Below are 26,928 nucleotides of genomic sequence, written 5' to 3' on the forward strand. Positions count from 1 at the left end.
GTCTGTGGTATTCACCCCAAGTTGGCAGGCTTTACAGACCTTCCATTTGTGAAATCCTTTCCTTTGCGCCAGCCAAGAGCCCTTGGCTGGAGGACCACAGGGGTCATTATCCACTAACACATCTTTCATGGATACCCCCCTTCTATATGTTATAGACGGTCTTTTGGGAACGGTTTTACCTATTATAGGATCCTGTTAAATGAGATACCAATTCTTATTGATAATCTTTCTCACTGCAGTTTCTTGTCGGTTTTATTCCAGAATGAAACTAAAATCACTTGAAGTTTCTTCTTGGACACTAGGCTCAAGTTGAGTGCTTATTAGCATTTCTCTATCAACAAGATTGCACTTGGTCAGTGCATTTTTTAGACAATTGTTACTGTAGCCTCTCGCTTTGAACCTCTTAATGCATTCGCCTTGCGCTAACTGTAGCACCTTGCTGCTACTGCAAATTCTCTTTATGCGCAGTAGCTCGCCATAAGGAATGCTTTGTATTAGGTGGTCGGGGTGTGCACTACTGGCATGCAGGATTGCATTTTCTGCCGTAGGCTTTGTGTGTAATTTAGTCTCCACCCTCCCTTGATCTATATACACCTCAACGTCCAAGAATGTCACACTGGTTCTACTCATGTTGGCGGTAAAGTTCAGGTTTAGTGAATCAATAAACTCACTTGCATCTTTATCCGTACCCCGCCAGACCAAAAACAGGTCATCAATGAACCTCCACCAGCTCTTCACAAGATTGGTTAGTGTCTAAGAGTAGTTTGCCATGAGAACCAGCTCCTCCCACCAGCCCATGTGTAGACACGCATAGCTGGGGAAGAAGCTGGCTCCCATGGCAACCCCACGCAATTGTTGGTACAATGCATTTTGAAACATGAAAATGTTATTAGTTAAACACAGTTCAACCATGTTAATAATCATTTTGCTGTGCTCTCCATATTGAGGTCCTCTCCTTGCCAGATAGTACTTCAAGGCTCGATGTCCATCACTGTGTTTGAAGGATGTATACAGTGAGGTTACATCTAGGGTAATCAAAAGGTATTAGTCATGCCATTGGAAATTTCTCATTTTAATCAAGAAGTCCCCTGTATCCTTAATAAAGGAGGCTAGTTTTTTAACGTGTTCGTGTAAAAAGAAATGCACATATTTGGAGGTGTTTTTAAATATGCTGTTTTTGGCTGATGTGATCGGCCTTCCCGGTGGATTAGTCTTATCCTTATGCACTTTTGGTATGAAGTACAAAATTGGGATTGTTGGATTGGCTATCCACAGGTACTTGTACTCATCACTTGTCAACATGCCCATCCCTCGCCAGGCCATCAATTTTATTCGAAAAGATGATTGTATTGCACTCAAGGACATTTTGTTATTACTACCAAAGCAGGATTCGTCGCTTAGGTGGTTCATGGCTTCTTTGAGATAATTTTCCCTTTTCCATAACACCACGTTTCCGCCTTTGTTGGCGTTTCTCCCTACTATTTCTTTGTTGTTCTTAATCTTTGTCATTAATTGGTGGTATTGTGGTTCTTTTTTGTTCTTCCTGGTTCTGGTTTTCTCTTTGTGTGCAACTTTATTTAAATTCTTTGAATCTGTAATGACTTGTTCTTGAAACATGTTGATGTTGTCCTTTATCATAAGTGGATAAAATGCGGAGGGTGGTTTAAAGGGTGTCTTACACGGCACCATTTGGCTTCTTTGAGCATTTTCTGTTGGAATTCCACTGGTTTGGTTTTCCTCTTGTATTAGATTATACAGAGTCTCTACCAATTCTTGTGAGTCTTGATTGTTGGTGGCATCCATTTCTTGCTCTTGCGATGTATTAATATCAATTGAAGATAGTATTTCCACATACGCAGTTTAAGTTTTCTGACACTTTTATAGATGTCTACCCTCGATTTTGTGTAATTAAATGAGCTTTCGAGACAGAAGGAGAGTCCTAAAGCTAGTAGCTGTATTTCTGCAGTGTTAATTGTCATGTCAGTTAGATTAATCACTGTCATTTCACTAGTTTCTTTTGTGTTGGTTTGGCCTACTTTTTCCAATATTTCTTCTGTTGTTTCTTCTGCTGTTGTTTGTTGTTGGTTCCTTCTTCTGTTAGCCTTTCTTCTGTCCCTCCGATTTTTACTTCCCTCGATTTCCGCCGGCCTGTTGTTTCCTTGGCCTGAGCGATTGGAGGCGCTCCATACATAAAAAATCGACTTCTTCAGTTAAAGAGTGTCTGCGTCCTGTTGACGATTTTGTTTTACTGCGTTTATCCGCTTCTGACCCACTTTCCACAGCTGAACTTTCCTTAGATGCAAATTTTCGCGCAAAGGTAAAAATCTTCCATGCTCATAATCACATCGATCTCTGTGAAATTTGGAAGGCTTGCGCTCTCTTATAACATCCTCTTCTTTTTTTAAGCGTTTTTTCATATCAGCTTTTAATTTATCGATTTCCTCCTGCTGTTCCATTGAGTCCAATTCCTTAGTTATGTTTTCAATGTCCTCGGCCAGTTTAGTACAGTCTTGGTCCGCATATTTAACGAGGCTAAACAGCAATTTACGTGAAGAATCTAAGTTTGTCTCTGCCCACTCGCGCATCATCTCGCGATCAGACGCTTCGTAGCTTGGAGCAATGAGTATTCTCAGACAGCGGGGAACTCTCCCATGTCTATATAACGTTGCAGCGACTTGTGTGTGACTAAGGCAGAGGATCCTGCCAAAACGCGTTACAGCATGTAAATATAACAATAAACTTACCTGAAGACTGGAACTGCGGTGTCGGTGTCTGGCTGAGAGATCCCAAGTTGGTCGTGGATGGATGGATGGATGTGTCTGTGTGTGTGTGTGTTTGTGTGAGTATGTGTGTGCGGATTTGGGTGTGCGTGTGTGCATGTGTTGGTGCGTGTGGGCGTGTGTGTGTGTGTGTGTTTGTGTGTGTCTGAAAAAGTATTGTTTTGACTTATACTGGGTGCTCCCTTGTGTCTGGACAAAGCTAAACCTCTCTGAAGAGCTCTAATGAGAGCGAAACACGTGTCATGTGTTGCTTTTATTAATTGCAGGTTGGCTTGGTTGGTATTTTACCAATTCAAAGCTGTTATACTGTGCCTGGGGTGGTAAAAGGCATTTGCCATTTTACAGCTCAGCATGGACAGCACTGTGCTAGTCCTATGTTTAAAGACTTTAATGTAGAAATGGCAAAAGACTTTGTCCCTTTCTATCTCGGCGTGGATGGCACTGAGCTAATCCTATGATTAAAGACTTTGATAGAAAAGCAGACATTTGAGGTGAGCAGATCTAGAGTGTCGTTGGTCTTGAGAACTAGCCCCTCGCAGCACAAGCCGCAATTGAAAAAATTCAGAGTTTAAACATCGCTGCACCTTGTGGCAGACACCATGCAGTGCCTGCCACATGGTGCAGGGATATTTAGGGGGGCTTCGTGAGCCCGTTGGAGGAGGAGCAGAATTCCCATGTGGGTTTTCTCCGACCACCAGTATCTAAATATGGCGGTGGGACGGAATCCTCTGATGTCGGGCAGAAAGTCTCCGATGAGCTGTAAGATGGCATTTCGCCCGACATCATAATGAGGCCCAATGTTACTAAGGTAATTCCAACACAAATGTACACTAAAAGGCAAATAAATTCTTGGCTAGTCCCACCCATTTCAAGATATATATATATATATATATATACACACACACCCACACACACACCCACACACCCACTTACATATATGTTTACCACACTCATCTATCACATGTTAAGCAACCCATGCTATTTCAAAATACTCCTTCATTTCCTTTTTCCCCTTGAAGCCAGGTATGCACCATCTAAACATCCTGCATAAAATAAGAATCAAACTGCCATGAGAGACTCAAAGGCCCAAGCAGATACTAATTACTAATGTTAGGCTTTGTTAGGGTTTATTTTTTAAAGATTTATATTTGATCTGTTTCACTTTATATTTTCCATCATAAATTAAAAAGATTTATGCCTTTGTGCATGCAGTAAAACAAATATCTTTAGTTACTGAGGCGCACTGGGTATCAATTACATAGTACTTGAGAACCTGAATGCTATTAAATTCTATATAAAGTTAAATGATGTATAACATACTTTTAAAAAAAACTAAATTAAAAGAAAATGAACAAATAATTTTAACAGGGGTACACTTAATACGTATGTTAAAATTCTGAGATTGCGGCTGCACCACTAGGTCGTGGGGTGCGACCTATGACCCTGCTCGCAGGCAGGACGCTCCCCACGCTGCTGCACGGCTCTGCCTGCATTGTTTTTGCCTAATCTTGTATTTTTCCCCTGTGCCTATCTTGCTTTCTTGCCCAGACTTGTTTTTATTCCCCTGCCCATTTTTCCCGGCGCTGCGCCCCTGCCCACCTGCAATCCCATTAGTTGCCCCCGCTCCCGCCTCCCAGCTGCTCCTGCCTTACACATCCCCTCATATGGAAGCCGCTATGCGGCCTCGCAGCGGCCGCGCGCTGCTGGAATGCGCCCAGCACCAGGACCCCTGGACCCCACGAACGCCACGACGCCCGACACCGCTACGATGCCAGAACCCTCCACGCACCCAACACCGGACGATCACACATCTGCTTCGTGGCCGCCCCGAAGCGCCCCACGGAGCTTTCACCTGCCGGAACTGCAGCTTCACAAGAATCCGCCCCACCATGCTGCCGACCAGGAAAGAACCCAACCACCTCAGATGCATCCTTCTCAACACCCGCTCCGCCCGAAAACATGCCGTTGAACTCTGGGACCTACTCGACTCAACCTCCCCAGACGTCGCTTTCCTTACGGAGACCTGGCTGAACCCCGCCTCGGCACCCGACATAGCCATAGCCATCCCGGAAGGCTACAAGATCACTCGCAAGGACCGCACCAACAGAGCAGGAGGAGGAATCGCCATCGTCCACAGGAACACTCTCAGAGTCTCGACCAACACCGACGACACCCTCAGCACCGCCGAACACCTGCACTTCCAGATCCACACCGACCCCAACATCACCCTCAGAGGAACCCTCATCTACAGACCGCCCGGACCCCGACCACAGTTCAGCGACTCCATCGCTGACTTAGTCAGCACACACGCCCTCGCCTCCACGGACTACATCCTCCTCGGGGACCTGAACTTCCACCTCGAGAACAATGACGACACCAACTCCACCACCCTGATCGACAACCTAGCCAACCTCGGGCTCAGACAACTCGTCTCAATACCCACCCACTCTGCCGGTCACACGCTTGACCCCATCTTCTCCGCAAGCCCCCACGTCTCCTTCAACCATACCACGAACTCCACTAGACCGACCACCGCTGCATCCACTTCACCTTCAAGAAACCCACCACGCACCACGGCACCCAACAGATGCCTCACCGCTGCTGGAGCAAAGTCACCAAAGACCAGCTAACCACCACCCTCGCCCAGAGCCCACCCGCCGACCATACCGACCCCAACACCGCCGCCCACAACCTCAGACAGTGGATCAACGACTGCGCCAACACCCTCGCCCCGATCAAGAAACCCTCCAACAATCATACCAACAAGAAAGCCAGCTGGTTCATTGAAGACCTCCGGGCCCCCAATCAAACCTGCCGAAAGCTGGAGAAGATCTGGCTCCGTGAACGAACATCGGACAGCCACGCCGCCCACAAGAATGCCACCCGCAGACACCATCACCTCATCAGATCCGCCAAAAGGGCCTCCTTCAAAGACCACCTAGACAACAACGCGCACAACAGCAAAGAGCACTTCAACATCGTGAAGGAACTCTCCAACCCCAGCTCCAACAGCAACGACATCCCACCCTCACAAGACCTGTGCGACTCGCTCTCCACCTTCTTCCACCGCAAGATCACAGACATCCACGACAGTTTCAACGCCACGACTGCCCCGACAACCCTTGAGACCTCCACCCCCACAACCACCATCCGCACCAACCGCCTGCTCTACTGGACCAACATCAACGACGATGACACCATCAAGATCATGAACACCATCCACTCCGAATCTCCGTCAGATCCATGCCCACACCACATCTTCAACAAAGTCAGCACATCCATCACATCCCCTCTCCGGAAAGTCATCAACACCTCCTTCGAGACAGCAACCTTCCCGGAGAGCTGGAAGCACTCCGAGATAAACGCCTTACTCAAGAAACCCAAGGCGGACTCCAAGGACCTCAAGAACTTCCGGCCCATCTCCTTGCTCCCATTCCCGGCAAGGGTCATCGAGAAGACTGTCAACGAACAACTGACCCGCTACCTCGAGTAGAACAACATCCTGGACCCTTCCCAGTCCGGCTTCCACAGCAACCACAGCACCGAGACTGCCCTCATCGCCCCCACCGATGACATCAAGTCCCTGCTGGACAACGGAGAAACGGCCCTCATCCTCCTGGACCTGTCAGTCACCACACACTACGAACACGCCTCCACAACACTGGGATTCAAGAGAAGGCCCTGGACTGGACCACCTCTTTCCTCTCCGGCAGAACACAGACCGTCTGCCTTCCCTCCTTCCGCTCCGAAGCCACCGAGATCATTTGCGGCGTACCCCAGGGCTCATCCCTCAGTCCAACTCTGTTTAACATCTACATGGCACCGCTCGCCCACGTCGCCCATCGGCACGACCTCAACATCCTCTCCTACGCCGATGACACCCAGCAGATACTTTCCCTCACCAAGGACCCCCACACCGCCAAAGCCAACCTTCACGAAGGAATGAAGGCCATTGCTGAATGGATGAGGAACAGCCGACTGAAGCTGAACTCGGACAAGACGGAGGTCCTCATCCTCGGATCCAACACTTCGGCCTGGGACGACTCCTGGTGGCCGACCGCACTGGGAACCGCTCCAATACCCACCGACTACGCACGCAACCTAGGGGTCATCCTCGACTCCATCCTCTCCATGACTAAACAGGTCTACGCCGTCTCCTCCTCCTGCTTCAACACCCTCCGTATGCTCCTTAGGATCTACAAGTGGATCCCCACTGAAACGAGAAGAACAGTCACCCAGCCCTTGTCAGCAGCAGGTTGGACTATGGAAACACCCTCTACGCAGGAGCCTCGGCCAAACTCCTGAGACGGCTACAACACATCCAGAACGCCTCTGCACGCCTGATCCTCGACATCCCTCGCCGCAGCCACATCACACCCCACCTGAGAGACCTGCACTGGCTCCCGGTCAACAAGAGGATAACCTTCAAGCTTCTCACCCACGCACACAAGGCACTCCACAACACCGGACCAACGTACCTCAACAGACGACTCAGCTTCTACACCCCCACCCGTCAGCTCCGCTCCGCCGACCTCGCCCTCGCTACAGTCCCCCGCTTCCGAAGAGCGACCTCAGGCGGCAGATCGTTCTCCCACCTCGCCGCCAAGACCTGGAACACCCTCCCCATCCACGTACGGCAGACCCAAGACCTGCTGACCTTCAGAAAACTCCTCAAGATCTGGCTTTTCGAGCAGTAGCAGCATTCCCCACCCCAGCGCCTTGAGACCCTCACGGGTGAGTAGTGCGCTTTACAAATGATATGATTGATTGACTATAATGTGGAGTACAGCTTTGCACGTGCAACTTTCACCTTAGAACTGTAAGCCATTTTGTAAAACTAAAGTCCTGATTTAGATATCGGCAGACAGTTTACTCCGTTACAACTGGGACAGATGCCACGTCTGCAGAAATATAAATCCGACAAAATACTATGGGATTTAGATTTTGGCGGCCGGGAAATCCATCCCTTTTGTGACAGAGTAACTCATCCGCCGATATCTAAATCAGGGCCTAAGTAAGCAAAAAAAAAATAGAAAAGTATTTTAAAGACATTTTTAAACTCACAGTTTTCTGGATTAAATCAAGAAGCAGAGTTTCAAATGAATGTCGAATATAATTCAGACTCACAATATTTGAAGATGGAGGTGTGTCCACGAAAGAAACTTTCTTCTCAGTTGAAGGATGTATCTGTCTGGGCTTGGGTTGTGGTGCCTAGGAGAAAAATACATATTCCTGTTTGTGTGAGCACTTATTTGTTGCCCACATTTACAAAAACGCAAAAAGACACACAGATGATGGACGGAATGCAGAGCAAATCAAACATTCAACGCCAGTCAATAGATCTAGGTTGAGTTCATCGTTCTAGGATGCTTGTTTCCAGTTCAGGGAGGACCTGGTCTGGCAGTTCAGGCTGGACGGTTCCCATTGGGAGCAAGATCAATACTGATTTGCATATGGCTGGGTTTGATCTGGAATGCCATGGGGAGCAAAAAACCATGGATTTAGGCCCAGATCTCTGTACTGGGGTGAATGTATGACATTGTTCTGCATTCTTTCCATCAATTGTTCTTTTTGCACATTTACATCAAGGTTTATAGTTTTGGTTTCTAAAAACCTGAAAACTATATTCACAGGCATATGACTCGAAGCAAACACAAACGTTTAAGCGCTCTTTGGGTACACAATTCTGGGAACTTCACCTTTTCAGAGCAAAACTCAAAAAAGGTGTGGACACGACATTTGGAAGATCAATGAACAAACAAATGAAGTTGGAAAAATATGGAAGCGGGTAATTGCTCTGTTTTCAAAGTATTATTTAGTGTGCACTGGGAAACAGAAACTGATGTCATACACCATCAGAAGCAATCTGCGATTTAATTGATGAGGATCAAGTAAATGATGTCACCACTTCTATACACAGTGTGTGATCTTGAAACAAAGATAGGTAAACCTGGTTAGATGAGGGTGTGAAATTAATTCAATATCTGCGGGTGAGAAAATAGAAAATAATATATGGATCTTTTATATTTTCTATGAGAAGTATAGTCTTAGTTACGTTTTGTAGGCTTTGCACCATGGAAACACTAAACTGTAAGGCTTCTTGAAATTAGAAGCACTATACCTTTGTGTGGATGATGTTGGAAGTTAATTTGTGAAATGAGCGACCACATCAATACTTAATTAAGATGGATGAAGACCATGAATCTGACTTATCAATTGTTGTAGGATCTGTGGCTGAGTGGCTTATTAATGAACTGGAGCGTGTACGGATTTTACAAACATGTATTCTTTTCCAAAGACATCGGGAATGTTGGAATACATAATTGTGTAGAAGTAGGTAAGGTGTGAGCATATTTGATAGCATTATTCACAGAAGATGAAGTGTTTTAGTGATATATCCTCGCATTAAGTCTGGGTCACTTCCATGCATGTAATCAAATAAGATCTGGCTTAAATAAATTCTAATACTCTACTTCAATATTCAATAAGAGGAGGCTAATTTTCAGATGCTAATGATGATACTACAGATAATTAAATCCATACTTTATTAATTGACCACAGCACAAAAGCATGATCAGATCGCAAGAGTTATTGTTTGATTTGCCACTTATGAATTTCTTTTTGGTTCAAAGAGCATTAGTAGCCTTGTCATTTTAAATCATGATAGATCAATACGAATGTTTTGTATGTTTCGTTTCTTTCCTATGTACTTATGAATATGCGATAAAGAATAGTGGCCCATAAAGGTGATTCTTAGACAGCTGCATAGACAAAAAGAAGAAATGTATTATTTATTATACATAATGGTTTTATAAGGGCCCTAAGATGTTGCTTTCTTGTTTCCTGCTTCTTCTTTTGTTTGTCTCTGTGTATACATATTGTGGAAGACCCAAATATATGGCATTACTAGAGTCTAAACAGAAGTATAGGAGGATATTAAAGAATTAATCATTGAGAGGAAGGAGCCTGGCAAAGCAAGATGGATGCACTTTGAAGAAGCTCACAAAACTGGTAACTGAACCAGGTGCCGTCGCTAGCATTGACAGGACAGAGTGGGGCCCAAAGACTGGCATGCTAAAAAGGAACTGACCTGAGCTGAGACCATGCACCACAATCCTCCTCATTGAAGCAATAGGCATGGGAGAGAGCGTGGTGCAGAGTGTCACAGTGTTGAAACACCAAAAAGAGGGCATGGGGCAGTGGCCAGCGAGAATTGCGCAAACCGGCGATTTTGTAAAGACAGGCTGTCCACTTCGATAGATATTTTAGGTGTACTTTATTGAGACAACTTGGTCAGTACATGCAACCCTTGGCTGGTAACACAACTGTCTGAGGTTCTGTTGGGACTCAGAACCTAGTCCAGCCCAGAACCTCAACAATGAAGCAGGGTTACAGGGTAAAATCTGCTCATTTGAAAACACAACATATGGTAAACAATACTAAATAACAACACAACAATTAGATTCACATCCTTATTCATGACACATACTATAAGTACAGTTTAAATGTAAATGTCATTATGTTTTTTCTCTTAAGTACACACACAGTCTTTATGCTAAACAGATTTTCTTCTCACCCGAACATTACTTTCAACTTTCTTTACCACATATGGTTTGCCCCCTGCAATCTCAGATCCCTGAGTTTTCTCCAACCACACACTGTGCTCAAACCTTTGCATTGCAGTGTTCTCTTCCTTGCCTTCCAATTTCTGCCATCATTCAGCCATCCATTATTGCAATTCCCCTTTTGATATCTTTGGGTCTTGACAACTTAAAACACTCTTTTCTCACAATGGCATCCAGATGCACTCTCACCTTGTCACCTTTCTTGAAAATCCACTCATTTCTCTTTAACTCATCATTGTGCCTTTGCTTGTACTTCCTTTGATAGTCTGACACCTTTTCTCTTAGTCTTACTTTGTCAATCATGTTACTAAACGCCTCACTCAACCACGCAGATGTTACTTTCGAGTACGCCTCTCTACTTTTTACCAGGAAAAGGATTATGTTACTTACCTAGTAAGCATCTGTTCTTGGCAGGTAGAGTTGTAGATTCACATGCTTTGCATACTCCTGCCATGTTTGCAAGTTGTTTTTCTTCGAAGAAGTCTTTCCAGTCACGAGATAAGGTGACTCCAACTTTCGGTGATAATGTGCATGGGCATCGACTCCATTGTTGTATTGTTTTCCCGCAAGAGGTTGAGAAAGGAGTGAGTGTAGTAAAGAGATGTCCATGCATAGATAACGTGAATAATGAGAACTGTAACAACTGCAGGTGCCCGAGAGGAGGGTGGGCGCATGTGAATCTACAGCTCTACATGCCAAGAACAGATGCTTACTGGGTACATAACATAATCCGTTTGAGGCATGTGTGCTGCAGATACACATGCTCTGCATAGACTATAAAGCAGTATTTTCCCAAAGCGGTGGCTAACCAGTAGAGTTTGCAGTTCTCTGAAAAACTGTTTTAGAACTGCCTAAATTGGCTTGTTGGCGTGCTAGTACATCCAAACAATAGTGTTTGGTAAATGTGTGTGGTGTAGACCATGTTGCTGCTCTATAAATGTTAGCTATAGGAATGTTACCTAAAAAGGCCATAGATGCCCCTATTTTGCGAGTGAAATGCGCTCTAAGGGATATAGATAACGTTCTTTTATTTTTTGCTTAGCAAGTTTGAATGCACTTAACAATCTATCTTGAAATGCCAGATTTAGAAATGGGATTGCCATTGTGAGGAGGCGTAAATGAAAGAAACAGTTGCTTTGTTTTACGAAATTCTTTTGTTCTTTCAATATAATACAATAAAGCTCTTTCGACATCAAGTGTGTGAAGAGCTCGTTCTGCTACTGAATCAGGTTGAGGAAAGAACACAGATAACTCAACTGGTTAATAAGGAAAGCAGAAACCCCTTTGGGAAGGAATTTGGGATTGGTGCAAAGAACTACCCTATCTTTATGGAGTTGAAAGAAGGTTTCTTTTAAGGTTAATGCCTGAAGCTCACCAACTCTCCTTAATGAAGTGATTGTAATGAGGAATGCAAACTTCCATTAGAGAAACTGTAAAGGACACTTGTGTAGTGGTCCAAAGGGTGGACCCATAAGTCTTGTAAGTACAACATTAAGATTCCACACTAGTGCTGGTGTGATTCTTGGTGGTATAACTATCTTCAAGCCCTCCATTAAGGCTTTGATGACAAGAACTTTGAACAAAGACAAATGCGGTCTGTTTTGCTAATACGGAACTACTGCTGCAAGGTGCAACCGAATAGATGTGTAAGCTAGCCCACATTGCTGTAGGTTTAGAAGGTAACAGACAATGTTCTGAACAGAAGCATCTAGAAGTAGAAATTTGCTCTTATTACAGTAAACAACAAATTGTTTCCATTTTGTTGCATAGAAAGCTCTGGTAGTAGGTTTTCTTGCTTCTTTTAGTCATACAGTTTGGTGGTAAATTTAAATATCCAAACCCAACGACTTCAGGAGCCAAATCACTAAGTTGAGCTCCTTGGGATTTGGATGCTTGATTTCTCCATGGTTCTGAGTGAGGAGACTGGAGTTGAGATGTAGCTTAACTACTGAAAGCTCTAACACGGTGCTGTACCACGGTTGATGGGCCCATATGGGAGCTATCAAAATCAGTGTAAGTGATGCTTGTCTGAGTTTCTGAACCACAAACAAAAGGAGAGGGAGAGGCAGAAAAGTGTAGGTAAATATGTCTGACCAATTCATCCATAGGGCATTGCCTTTGGATGATGGTGTGGGAACCTGGGGGCGTAGTTTGGGCATTTTGTGTTGTCTACTGTGGCAAACAGATCTATTTGTGAGTATCACCACTGCTGAAAGTATGGAAAGAGAACTTGAGGATGAAGTTCCCACTCGTGTATTTCCTGTCTCCTTCTGCTGAGGAGGTCGGCAATTTGATTGTTCACTCCCGGGAGGTGGTTTGCCACAAGGTGAATCTTGTGATGGATTGCCCATTTCCAAATTGTCTGAAACAGGTGTGAGATGAGACTGAAAGGCTTTCGGCGCTAAAAATACTGCTAGAAGCTCTAGATAGCTGATGTGGAGACTTTTGTGTTTGTCATCTCAGAGACCTTTAATTGTTTAATAATGGAGATGTGCACCCCAACCTGTGAGAGATGCGTCTGCTGTTAGTACAACTTGAGGAACAGGGTCGATGAAAGGCCGCCCTTTCGATACATTTTGTGGGCTTCACCTCTGCAGAGAGTGATGGGTGTGGCTGTCCAACAACACCAGATCTGTTAATTGACCCTGTGCCTGATTCCACTGACGTGCTAATCATTCTTGTAATGGGCGCATGTGTAGTCCTGCATGAGGTACTATTGCAATGCATGACACCATGATTACCAGTAGCCACATAAAAGTTCTGTCTGGCAAGGTTTGGTTGGTTTGGAACTGCAGCAATAGAGTTTGAAGATTGGAAATTCTGTCTGCACCTGGAGGAGGCTAGAGCCGTGTCATTATGGAGAGTGACTCCTAGATAAGATTATATCTGTGAAGACAGTAAGTGAGATTTTTGAATGTTGACGGTGAAACCCAATTGGTGTTGTAAGTGTAGGGTGGCCGGAGTATTTTGTAAACACTTTTGGTGTGTGCTGGCTTTGATGAGCCAGTCGTCTACATACGGGAAGACATGAATTTGTTGTCTTCTGAGATGAGCTGCTACCTCTGCTAGGCATTTTGTAAATACCCTGGGAGCAGTAGTTACTCCGAATAGAAGTACTTTGAACTGATAGTGTTTGCCTGCTATCACAAATCTGAGATATTTGCCATGAGCTGCATAAATGGGAATGTGAAAATATGTGCCTTTTAAGTCCAGTGTGGACCAAAAAAATCACCTTGCTGTAGGAGAGGAAGAACCTGCTGAAGCGTTACCATATGGAAATGTTCTAACGGTATGTACTGGTTTAACTCTCTGAGATCATCCAAAACTGGTCTTAAGGAACCGTCTTTTTTTAGAATGAGAAAATAAAGAGTAAAACCCCTGCACGTTGGTAATGAAACAGAACTGGTTCTATGGCTTCCTTTTGTAAGAGAGATTGAACCTCTTGTTTGGGTAACTGCAAATGGTCTGACAAAAGTTTGTGAACACAAAGTGGAATGTTTGGTGGATTGGAGGTGAGCTCCAGGCAATAACCATGTTGGATAAGGTCGAGCACCCATTTGTCGGTTGTTATAGACTGCCAAATGGTGAGAAACTGTTGAAGTCTTCCCCCAACAGGTGTTAAGTGATATGGGGAAGTGTGAGCAAGTCACTGTTTACTAGGGGAAGGGGTGTTATGCGGTGTGGTGCCTTTACCCCTTCCTTTGGAATTGTTTCATCTATATCCTCCTCTATAGAAACCTCTTAAGGGAAAGGATTGGTTGTTGCCTTTGTAAGAGGAAGTATTTGGGTCTGAGGATTTTGTTTTGGACCCTGCTCTGTGAAATGAGCGGCAAAAGAAGCCTCTATTGGATGGGGACAGGAGCGCTCCCATGGATTTTGCCACTTTGGTGTGCTTTTTGATTTTTCCTAAAGATTGGTTGACTACAGGACCGAACAGGTACTCCTTGTCAAAGGGGGTGTTCAAAATTGACTGTTAAACTTCAGGCTTAAATCCCGAGATCCTAAGCCGTGCATGTTTCTTAAGGAGAAGGCAGGTATTGATCTCCATAGCTGTGGTGTCTGCTGCATCTAAAGCACATCTGATTGAGGAGTTAGAGATGAGTTTCCCTTTTTCAACTAACTGCTGTGCCTTAGTAAATGTGTATTAGTGCAGTTGCCCCATCTCCTCCCAGTGTGCCCTGTTGTACCTAGCTAGTAGGCCCTCTGTGTTTGTGATGCACCAGTGGTTAGCGGCTTGAACAGCCACTCATTTTCGAGAGGCATCTATAAGTTTGGATTCTTTATCTGTGGGCGCTGCATCCCCAGAGGTTTGCGAGTTAGCTCTTTTGCAAGCACTGGACACCACTAGGGATTCAAGAGGTAATTATCCCTTGAACAACACAGGATGTGATGGTGAGGGCTTATATTTTTTGTCTACTCTTGGAATTAAAATATGTGCACGGACAGGGTCTTTAAATATATCATCTGCATGCCTCATAATGCCTTTAAGCAGTGGGAGTGTTTGACTTGACCTGTGTGTGGACTTACGTGTTTCAGATAACAATACCTCTTCTAATGTTTCTTTATGTAAGGGCACCCCATGATACTCTGCTGCTCTAGCAATGCACTTTGAAAAGCCATATTATCAGCCAGTGGTGATTGGTTTGCAGGATAACGGTCTGGCTCATTGTCTACTGGAGGGTCATTGGTGTTATCGCTCCATGGGTCTGTAGACAAATGAGTATCATTACCACCATGATCCATATCTGGATGTGTATGTGGAGATCCCTGAGGTGTTATGTGTAAGGGATTTTCAATTATTAACTGTGGAGAAGATGGTGGAGGTGGAAAGGGTTGTGGGGCAGGATATACAGGGCTGGTAGCCATGTTCTTCTTCTTCTTTAAGGGAATCCTATCAGCAGTGTCCTCTGCAGAAAGCTTGTGTTTTGCTGGTGTTTTAGCCGCAATATGTCCAGTACCAGGATTAATATAAATTTAGAATGTTTCGGCCCAAAGCGTATTTGTGTTTCGAAGCTGAGGGTTTTGGCGCCAAAGCATGTTTGTGTTTTGAAGCAGAGGTTTTCGGCTCCAAACCAGATTTGCCCCTGGAGCCTGATGATTTCAGATCCGAAGGTAATTTCATCCGACTCGGTCCCGAGCCGGAAGGCTTCACAGTTTGTTTTGGAGCTAAGCCGAGAGGCGGGGCGTCGGAAACATTGTCTTGGTGCCGACCTTGGCCAGAAGGCAGAGGGGGTGCCGTAGCCTTATGAGTTTTGGAAGAGGATTTAGGGGGCAAGGGGCCTTCGGTACTCATGGCACCCTGTCCCGGAGGCACATCTTACGACTCCAGATCGATCTGAAGCTCGGAATCGGACTCTGGAACGGAGAGGGCCTCTTCTCCTGCGGCGGTCGCTTTGAACTCTTCTTGGTCGGATTCTTCTACGAAGTTATCCGGAGTGTGTTGGATGCTTAGGCACTGCATCTCTTGTTGTTGAGCCCAATGATCACATAGTCTTCTTGGACCGAAACGACTTACAAGCGCCGCAGTCTTCCTCCTTGTGCTCCGGTGAGAGGCACAAGTTACAAACTTGATGTAGGTCGCTGCAGGGATATTCGGCTTGGCACCGAGGACAGAATTGGAATTGAGTCTGTTCCGTCCGACAGAAGGCTGGACCGACGCGGCTAGGCCAGACGGCCTCCCACTAGGTTTTTGATCGAAAATGGAGAGTTTGTTGAGGAGAACAAGGACACTCTTACAGAAACAATACAGTCAAGGGTAGAGTGAACTGTGCACAGAGGGGGACCCGAAGAACAGTTTAGCCACTGCTTTGGGAGAATACTGCTCTATAGTCTATGCAAAGCAATGTGATTTACAGCTCACATGCATTGAACGGAAAATGTTACTTACCCAGTAAACATTTGTTCTTGGCATGTAGAGCTGTAGATTCACATGCGCCCACCCACCTCCCCGGGTACCTATACCTGTTGCAGTTTCTTACTCATATACATATGCATAGACATCTCTATTCTACTCTTACTAACTCCATTCTCACCCTCTGAGGCAAAAGAATCTGACAATGTAGTCAATGCGCATGAGGCACTATCCCCGAAAGGAGGAGTCACCTTACCTCATGACTGGAAAGACTTCTTTGAAGAAAAACAACTTGCAAACATGGCAAGATTATGTAAAGCATGTGTGTCTACAGCACACACACCTCGAACAGAGTGTTTCACCTGTGAATTAATTTGGTGTGTTCCCATAACCCCACAATATATTTTTGACTACTTTTTTGTATTCTGCACAATTTTCCACTGCTAATTGCACAAATTCCTTGAGAACTCGGTTGAATCTCTCCAGGAGACCATTTTTTGCCAGGGATGGTAAACAGCAGTTATGTGATGCTTCAACCCTTCTTCTTTTAAAAACCTCTGGAATTCCTCTGCAACAAACTGTGGGCTATTACTGGATACAATCCACTGCGGATTACTTTTCCTCCTAAAGACTTGTACACAAAAACTTACTATACAGGAAGCTCTTACATCCTCTACACAAGCTACCTCCCACCATTTGGATAAATAATCCACAAAAACTATTGCATACCTGCCTTCTAATCCTTCACAATTAAATGGCCCACAAATATCAATTGCTAGTCTCTGCCAGGGTTTTTCAGGAAATTTAGTTGACGTAATAGGGGTTTTCTCAACTCTGTGGGATTTATCACTAGACATGCATGCCGCACAATTACATACGAACCACTCAAACTCTTTGCCCATGCCCAGCCACCAAACGTCTGCACAAGCCCTCCTCTTTATGGCTGCCATGCCTCCATGGCCCTCATGCAGAATCTCCGGCAATCTTGCACGTACCCCTATGGGCATGACTAACCTTCCATTTCTTCTTAGAATTTCATCCATAACAGACAACTCCGACTATACTATTCTGTAATCCCCAAATTCCTTCTTCACACTATCTGATTGTCAAGTAACAAGAATGTTAGAAATTGGGTTTCTAGTTGGCAGAGGTATGCACCCTGTCCAAGCAGGAACCTAGACCTAGTCAGGGTAAGTCAGATACATACTAAAATATAACCTGTGCTCTGGTAGATTGACTCAGAGCTGTCTGGCTTATCTAAAGAGGCAATGTGCAAAGTATTTGTGCAACACACACACACACTAGCACAACACCACAAAAAGACTCCAACCCAGGTTAGAAAGATATAGAATAATTTTATAAATAAATGAAGACAAAAACAACACAAATCCAATAAGTAGAAGTCAGGATATGAAGTTGTAACAAATAAAAAGAGTTTTAGCATTTAGACGCAATAAGCGCCAATGAGGTAAGCTGGTCGAACTGGACCGGGACAAAGTCAAGAGTTTAGGCCGCCCTCAATGGAGCACAGACTAGCTAGAGGACCAACGCAGGGCCCACTGAGCAAAGTACCTTAATCCTTGTCGCAGCATGAGATGTGTCGATGATCCCCACACAAATGGGGTTGTGCTTCGGATTTCTCCATGGAACTTCTGGATGTGTTGGGTCCGTTGAGCGAAGTGCCGGTTCCGAGTATGCGGGTTCTGAAGGCGATGTACCAGGTTAATCCACACTGGAGGACGATACATCGATCTTCTCCACGCAGTGGCGGAGATGTGTTGGTTCCGAAGCGGTAGTTGTGGATATGATGAGGTGGTTCAGAGTGCGAATCGCCAATTCTACTACTGCAACAGGGTTAATGTGCAGGTTCTGCTCCAAGCAGACTGGAAATGCGTCAATTTCTTTAGGGAAGTATCTGGGTCCACTTCCAGGGAACCAGACACACAAGCAGGGTAGAGACTTTAATAGCCCTGAGTCTCAGCCACAGGAGGCACGCTCTTGGAGATCAGCTCTTCCTCAGCAGGGTCAGAAAGCTGCAGGCAGCTGGGCAGCACATAAGAAAAACAGTTCATCCAGAGCAGCAGTCCAGCAGAGTGACAGCCCTTGTAGCACCACCACAGTTCTTTTTACAGAGGTTATTTACAGGTCCAGAAGTGTTTGAGCTCATAGGGTAAGAGACCCAGTACTTATACCCAGTTGTGCCTCTAAAGTGGGTGTGACTTCAAAGAAAGGTCTCTGAAGTGCACAATAGCCCTTTCTTCCCAACCCTGGCTCCAGACTAGCTATAGGGTGTAATCAGCCCTTTGTGTGGGGACAGGATCCTTCTATTCAGGTGTAGGTGTTAGCCCCTCCCTCCCTTGAGGCTCCAGAAGAGCCATCAGAGTGCAGATGAGTGCTCAGACACACCTAAGCTTCCTGTTTTTGTGGCGGTCTAGAGGGAATGCACCAAGTGTAGCTGTCACCAACCCCAGATGTGTATTAGAGGCAGCCTGCAGGCACACAGAGCTGCAAGAGCAGAAAATGTCTACTTTCCTAAAGTGCCATTTCTAAAATAGGAATGTCAAGTCCAACTTTACCAGTAAAGGGGATTTGTAATTACCATTCCAAAGATATAGAAAATAACATGACACAGCCACTCCTTTCTAATCAGGGATTGCAGCATAAATGTGTATTAAGGAATTCCCAATGTTAACCTATAAGAGGAGTAGGCCTAACAATAGTGAAAAAAGAATTGGTGGTGTTTTTCACTACCAGGACATGGAAAACTTAAAAGTGCATGCCCTACCTTTTACTTACACAGCACCCTGCCTATGGGCTTTCTAGGACCTACTTTATTATTGACTTATCTGTAATAAAAGACGAGTTTAAGGCTTGGCAAAGGGTTTTAAATGTCAAGTAGAAGTGGCAGTAAAACCTGAGAGCTGTTTAAGGCACTAGTTGTGTGAGTGGCACAATTAGTGCTGTAGGCCCAACCGTAACATTTAATTTACAGGCCCTGGCTGGGTACATAGTAAACCACTTTACAAAGGACTTACAAGTAGATTAAATATTCCAAACAGGTGTAAACCAATTATACCATGTTTTGAGGAGGGAACACATGCACTTTAGTACTGGTCAGCTGTGGTAAAGTGGACAGAGTCCGAAAGCCAACAAAAAGAATTGAGCTTCAAGAGGAGGAGGAAGGCAAAAAGTTTGGGGTGACCTTTCAGAAATGGAATGAGTTGCTTCCACATTTCATCCATGTCTAATGCTTGCTTCCACGCCAGTATTAGCCACAACCCACTGTTAAGCCGTGGGCTGACTCGCGACGCTACCTGTTTTCTCTTGCCGGCCAAGTTGCAACCCGTGGGGCCCCTCTCTCCTCTTCGAGGGCGCCATGGTATAGCATTGCGGCCCGCGGTGGCCATTTCAACGGCGTAGCGGAAAGCACCCATGACGCCTGTAGGTTTTCGGGCACGCCGCATACTTGCACGGTGGCCCATCCGCTTCCCGAAGCACCTTGGGACATTACACTCTCCTGGTGTGGGCGTCTGGTGATCCCTCTTCCTTGGGGGCTATATTGTTGCTCTCCTCTTCACCTTGCTCCCAGAAGGCAATAGGGAAGGGTTACTTACCTTCCAAACATGGTGATCTTTCTGTAATGCACTTCACTCTTTTCCCTATCCAAGATGTCGACACGTCTCCTTCCTGTTTTGTCACTTCTTGTTCTTGTATGTCACTTTCTATTTCTGAAGGTCACTTCCTGTTTTTCAGTATATAAGGGATCAGAAACTTTCCTTCCTTGCGTTGCAATACTCCTTGTTCCTGCTGGTGTGTCCTCACTCCTGTTGGCTCCTTGACTCTTATTTTGGTAATACCTTCCTTCAGTTGGCATTCCTGGTAACCTTGCGACTTCTGCTCCAGCTTGACTTCCAGCTTTCTCCTGGTTCCTTTTTGGCTCCTTGTCTTCTCCTTCATTCCTGGAGTCTCATCATCATCAGAGGTTTTTTCCCCTCTGGGGTTTTCCTCTTGGGACACCTTCTGGAGGGCACTGGCTGCTTAGGATTTCATTGTCGGCAGCACTGTGGCTACCGGAAGGGGTCGCCCTCATCTCAGACAAACCAGGACTTACAAGAACTAAAGTCGGAAACCATCCCAACACCTCACGACTGGTAAGAAAGACCCTAAACCCGACACCCACTGTCATTATCCTCTTTGTTTCCTTTTTCCACAGTTAAAGCCCATCATGACAAACAGTCCGCATTCACATTCCTTGCCCCTAGAACATATTTTAACAATAAATTGTATTCTTGAAAGCGATACAACCATTTGGCGATCCTGGCTGCCGACCTTCCAGCACCCTTCACGGAAAATAAATCACCTAAAGGTTTGTGGTCCGTGCGCAACTCAAAAGTGGTTCCCCATACATAGGTCTTAAAGTACTGCACGCCCCAACAGCATGCCAATGCTTCTCTTTCTATCACTGGGTATTTGCTATCAGCTCCTTTTAGCGTCTATGATGTGTGTGCATCTGTCCTGTCCTGGTAATTTTTGAGTTGCATCCAAACAGTCACAAGACCATAAGCACTTGCATCTACCACACTTATAGTGTTGTTCTGGGGACTAAATAGTTTCCGGAAGACAACATTAACAATATCTCATTTGATAGTTCCATATGCAGCCTGACACACTCTCCTCCACTCGTAATGCACTCCTTTTTTCATCAGCACCCGCAAACCATGCACCTTTGTCAGCAAAAACTTGTTCGAACTTAGAATAATAATTGGCTAACCTGAGGAAAGAAAGAAGCTGCCTTTGTCAATAGAAGGAGATGCACTTTCAATCGCCTCTACTAGTTTCAATTTGGGTTTTATGCCTTCACTTGACAACGTGTGTCCTAGATACTTCACCAGTGTCACACCAAATTTACATTTGTCAACACTGGCAGTCAAACTTGCATCTTGTATCTCTTCAATACGCATTCTAACACACAATCCTTATTTTCCATGTCCAAGATATCGTCCTGGAAAAACAGAACATTTGTGAGAGTTTTCAAAATGCATTTCATAACCCTTTGAAAAACTGCAGACACTGATGCCAACCCAAATGGCATCCGCACAAACTGGAAGGCACCCACTGGTGTTATGAATGATGTCAGATGTTTTGACTCGGGATGTAGTCGCACCTGGTGATAATAATTAGCCAGATCCAAGGATAAAAATAACTTGCTGTTTATTATACTGATTACCATTTCATGTATTTGTGGTAGGGAATGATGATCAACCAATATACATTCATTGAGGTCCCTCAAATCTAAGCACATGTGCAACCTTCCGTTAGACTTGCATGTCAACACAATCGGGTTGAGACATTCAGATGATTCTATTGACCCTGTACAGTCGGTCAAGTTCTGCCTTCAGTTGTTCTCGCAACGCTAACGGAACATTAGTCACTTATGTACCTTCCGGCAACAGCCTTACTTAAGGAAGATGCAGTGTTCACATTTTTCCAAGCATCACAATTGTTCTGCAAACAACCTAGGATACTTGGTACTCCACTTCAACCAAAACTTCAGTCTCCAAAACAAATGTTTATATGTCTTTTGCGGTCCCGCCACTAGCCGGTCTCCAGAGTCTATGTGGGACAACAAATAAAAATACCCGATCTCAGTTTGGCCCTATCTCCAAGGCCTGTACCTCTGAATACCCCACTGTTATCTCAGCACATAGTTTGTGCTTAGGTAGAGATTCCTCTCCTTACCTCTTCTGACTTTGCCGGCGCCTTCTCGCGTCCTCCTGCCCCACCAATTTTGGAATCTCACCTCACGCCACGGGACCATGTGGCCTGGAATTATCGCCACATGAAAAGTATGTACTTTTTGGCATTCATACATTGTGATGGCAGAATTAAGCACATGTTGATACGATTGGTAATACTAAGAAACCTGTTGGTATACAGATATTTCTTCAGATTTTTTGTTCACAGACTATATTACTGTGAATACGCACAGGTCAGTGAAAGAACAATGTATTAACTATTTTGATGATTGATGACTATAATGGTCATGGTGAGCAAGGAGATTAAGGTGATTTTTTTCACAGACTCGTCACTGGGTGACGTAGTTGTGTCTCTGGTGAAAAGGCAGTATAGGAATACAAATACGGATACTTCCCAGCATATAACCAACCAAATCCACATGCACTGTTTTAGCAATAAAAATTATGGAATGTACATTTTAACCTGTACGATTACTTTCGTGGTTGAAACTCCATGCAAAAAAATGCCACCCAGCACTGATTAGTCTTTTGCATGTACCAAACTCTATTTTAAGTGCAAAGCAAGGCACAAAGGAGTAACACTAAGATGTTGCCCTGGGAGCACATTTGTTTGGTTCACTTACAAACTGTGCTTTTACGCATTTTGCTATAAGCAATATACGGTCTCATACTGTGTATATATATGTTTTACCTAGCTGTGAACAAGTCGTATGTACTAAATTACAAGAGGCGACGAAACACGTGTTGGCTTGGGAAAACTTGAACGCCTGACAACAGGAAGACTGAATAAAAAGAAGAACAAGTTGACAAAATTGATCTACTTCGTTGTATGTTTTTACAAACTTCTGAAAAGACTGTCTTTTGAATTTACGTGTGCTGGGGTATAGTGTTGCTCTGCACAATATATATTTTTATCCTCAACAAATTCCCGGGAGCGGGGTTTCTAAACACAGATATTAAAACAGACACAACATTATGATGTAGATCTATGTTAATCATGAGTTTTACTTCTACATTATTTCTCAAGATAGTTAACACACCACCCAGTACACACATGCAACTAGAGGTCTGTGTAATGAACATCAAAAACGGATTGCAAGGCTCATCCAAAATGCTGTACTTTTTCAGGAAATGCCAGCTATTTGGAAAGTAGTCATATTTGAATATTTTAAAGCCAGTCTCACTTTACAGAAATAAATAAGGCAGTGTTGCTTGATTCATTCTAACATTAATTCTGAAAGGTGAAAAAACTCACTGAAGCAGTTGAAGCAGGTGTCCTTGCTGTAATCCGCAGTTCATCCTCAGTGGGTAATCTAACAGGCAGTGGGTCTTCCTTGGGCATTGAATCTAATGGATCTGTACTAGGTGTTGATCCGCTAGGCGGAAGGTACGTATATTTCCATTTCAGCATGATGTTGATGGCACCAGTTAGGTGAGATTCAGAATCTCTGAGTTCAAATGTACCTGAGAAACACCAAACATACAGCAACCAAATGAAATATATTCAAAATATACATCCAATCCTATGTGATAAGCATCGTCAAACATACAAGTAAAGCATTTGTTAAATTAACAAAAGACCTACCTACATAAAAAAATATATTAAATTGTAGATTCGCGACATACCTCTCCATGATTGAGTGCAAGACTACTATCATCTTCAAATGTTCCTTTATTCTTCAAACAACTAGTGCAATAGGAGAGTTTGATAATCCCACCGTTACAATTGAAACCTACTGATTTGAACGCCGAGGCACCTTTTACATAGATGGTAAGACATCGGACACAGCTTCACTCCCAGTGAAATATTAATGATTAACATTTTTTCTGTGAGATAATGATTCCCTCCAATTTGAAAGATGGCGATGACTTATCTATAAAATGTAAATACTGACCCGCGTCTGACTCTCTGGCATTTCCAAAGTAATGGACAAGGCAGCAGTGCAGCTTATAATAATCTTATCTGGAGTATCTTCAATTCATTTCTTCTATGATATTGGATGTAGACAAGGGTTTGTGACCAAATAAAAACCCTTTTAGTCAACAATGCTTGCTGATAAAGTAATCACCCTATCACACTGAAACAAACAATCTCACCACAGGTTTAAGTTTTGCACAAGTAAATAAGGAATAAAGGTTAAGAATTTTGTCTACACAAGATCTTCTATATTTTTTGTGCTTAGAAACAACCTGCAAAAGTTAGTGTCAAAAGTTCTAAGTTTTTTCTGCAATGCATTATTGCTCAAAATCAGTTGAGTGATACTGTTGGGCGGTAACCTGAAGTGCCTTCCCACATGTTTCAGCATCTTCATGGCCCTGCATTTGTTACTACTGATTAAATTTCATGTTGCCTTACAAACCTATGCTCATAACACCCACTTTTACAGGATTAAAGAAAAATCTTTAATGAACTTCAAGAGTAACTGCTGTCTGTAAAAAGCTGTTTAATTTCTAAATGGGTGCTGCCAAACAGTGCATAGACCAAGCAAAGACTTGTTGCTTTCACCCACCACTACTCAACAAATCACTCTAAAATTCCTCTTTTGTTCAAAACAATGTTCGGTTGCTCTCTTATTTACTCCCCCTGTACTGTAATTGGGGTTCTCTCAGCGCTGAACAACTTCAACAGCTTCTTCTCAGCCACGCGGCCAGCCCCTCGGGGTTGTAGGCAAGGCGCTGTTTTAATTACTCTGACTTAACGAATTCTGTTGCGCATTCTTCGCGGCCGGCCTCGGATAGAGGTTGTGGGCTTAACGCTGTGTTTTTGTCCCCTCCCAGGGGTTTTGTTCCAAAATAAAACAGACTTGTAATAAAAACAATGCTCGGGTTATTCTCAACTTTGACATGTTCATAGGGCAACCTATCAGGACATTGGTGTAAAAATACATTTTTCCTCTATGCACGGCACAGCACATTATGCCTTATCTTTCCTTTTCCCATAGTACACTGATGTTGGTGGTCTCCACTAATACTTCAAGTTAATCTTAACAGGAATACTTAGGAGGTCATTTAGTATTTGAAACAAAATTATAGTTCACGAATTTCAGTAACTTAGACACAGGCAGTAGTTAATAATTGGCAGGGAAAATAAAAAGGCATAGCTAAAAATGGCAGTGAATCGAATTGTCACAACATTTCCTTTTAATATCCATCTTGGCACCTACAGCAGACAAAATACAACTTTGCTCAGAAACACATAGTTCAGCCCATATATTTCAATACTTTGTTACTTAAAAAAAACGAATATATACATTAAGTAAACAACTAGTAATTCAGGTTTTCAAGACCAACTTGACTAGTTCGGTCACAGTGGAGGGAGTTTTATTCCTAGGTGCAGAAGATTTACGCTTGATTGAACCCAACTTGTCACACTTAGCTATTAAATAGCAAATGTCATGTAATTCAATGCGACTCACCTGCCCTCAAGATCCTCAACTGGCATCCCATTGAAGGAAGATGTACTTATAAGACTGCCCGTATCACCCACAAAGTCCTTCATTCTCATACCCCGACTATTTAAAAAACAAAATAACAAAAGCAGGAAGACCCAGAACGCTGAGAAGTTCCAACACACTTCTCCTAGTTCCTCCCAAACTAAAAAGGGAAACTTGCCCTTTTTCTGGAAACGCACCCAGCATACTGAACTCTCTCCCCAAAGATCTTCGATGCAACCCCTCCTTCTCCTGCTTCAAAAGAGACCTGAAACTCCTTCTACTCCACAAATACTTTAATACAGGAGCAAACTGAACTATTCTTAAATATTCTCTCTTTCTAAAGACTAGAAACAGCCTGTGACATCCGGTCATTTTGTTTTGTTTTTCTCGAATGTCTTTCTCTCCCTTAACTTATACTGTACTAATTGACCACATATGATTAACCAACCACATTGCCTAACTTTATTTCCCTGTATATATTTTGCGTTGATTTGAATCTAATATGTCACGCATCGTATGCTCAGCAAGAAGATTATTGTCTAGTTCACTATTATGTAAAGCACTCTGATACCTATGGGTCTAACCAGCACTATATAACATCTATGTAAATAAATAAGTCTTAGGGGGGTCAATTAAGGACAGGCAGGTCAGTCGCCCAACAGCTTGGGCAGAGGTGGCATTGATCCTTCAGCTATCTTTTATCTCGTCTGCCTCTCAGAGGGGATCTATTTTATCTGAAGACAAGACACCATTGTGGGGGTTTTGCCAGACACAGAGTAAGCAAGCATGTATTGCTTTTGCATGAATAATGTGAAAAGAGAATAACATGTCTTCAAAGGCAGCCGGGCATGTCAGACCTGTAATAATGCAGGAAACAATACCTGCACCAATCCACCTGTTAGCACAGTGTTGAATATCAAAAAAGACAAACATACACATACTTTTCGTTAGATTTTCTTTTGGCTACAATTGATGCACAGTCATGCCAATAAATGAGCATGTGTTTCCGTCCCACGGGTTAACTCTAAACAAGTAAGAATAGGTATTACAACTCACCCATTCAGAGTGGGTAAAAAGGACAGGTGGTGTCCCATGATTCTCTACTGAACCAATCCAGGGAGGATTCACATTTGGAATAGAACAGTAACTATCAGACACAAGATTGTAGGTGGGTTTCCTTTCTCCTTTCCCATAATAGAGGATGCGCAGGAAATCTGAAGCATTATTTTTAGGGGGCTTAAATTGGAGTCAACCAAATGCATAGAATACACTGATGAATTGCACAGGATACTAGTGTGCAAAGCTGTTGAGGCACAATGGTTACTGAAGAGAGGCTCAGCACATATGGAGGTGCCCCTGTCTCAATGTAAAATTTCACACTATTCTTTCTTTACAGTATTTTGCCAAAGCCATCACCTTCACTCTGGTGTGAGTCTTAAAAACAGATATCCATTAGGCCTTTTGCCTGAATCTACCAGCTAT

The 26,928-nt window shown here is 43.9% G+C and overlaps 1 protein-coding gene across 4 annotated transcripts in view; it reads right to left on the bottom strand.

Annotated features, from left to right (window-relative positions):
* Positions 1-26,928, bottom strand: part of RPGRIP1L (RPGRIP1 like) — an 827,898-nt gene that overhangs the window by 309,014 nt on the left and 491,956 nt on the right. For all 4 annotated transcript variants that reach the window (XM_078668308.1, XM_078668309.1, XM_078668306.1 and 1 more), the window contains exons 18-19: positions 23,268-23,476; positions 7,908-7,991 (exon numbers count right to left, since the gene is read on the bottom strand). In XM_078668308.1, coding sequence (XP_078524434.1) covers positions 7,908-7,991; positions 23,268-23,476 — 293 coding nt within the window. The remainder of the gene's footprint in view (positions 1-7,907; positions 7,992-23,267; positions 23,477-26,928) is intronic.

Source organism: Lissotriton helveticus, chromosome 12 (genome assembly GCF_964261635.1).
Source record: "Lissotriton helveticus chromosome 12, aLisHel1.1, whole genome shotgun sequence".
Classification (NCBI taxonomy): domain Eukaryota; kingdom Metazoa; phylum Chordata; class Amphibia; order Caudata; family Salamandridae; genus Lissotriton; species Lissotriton helveticus.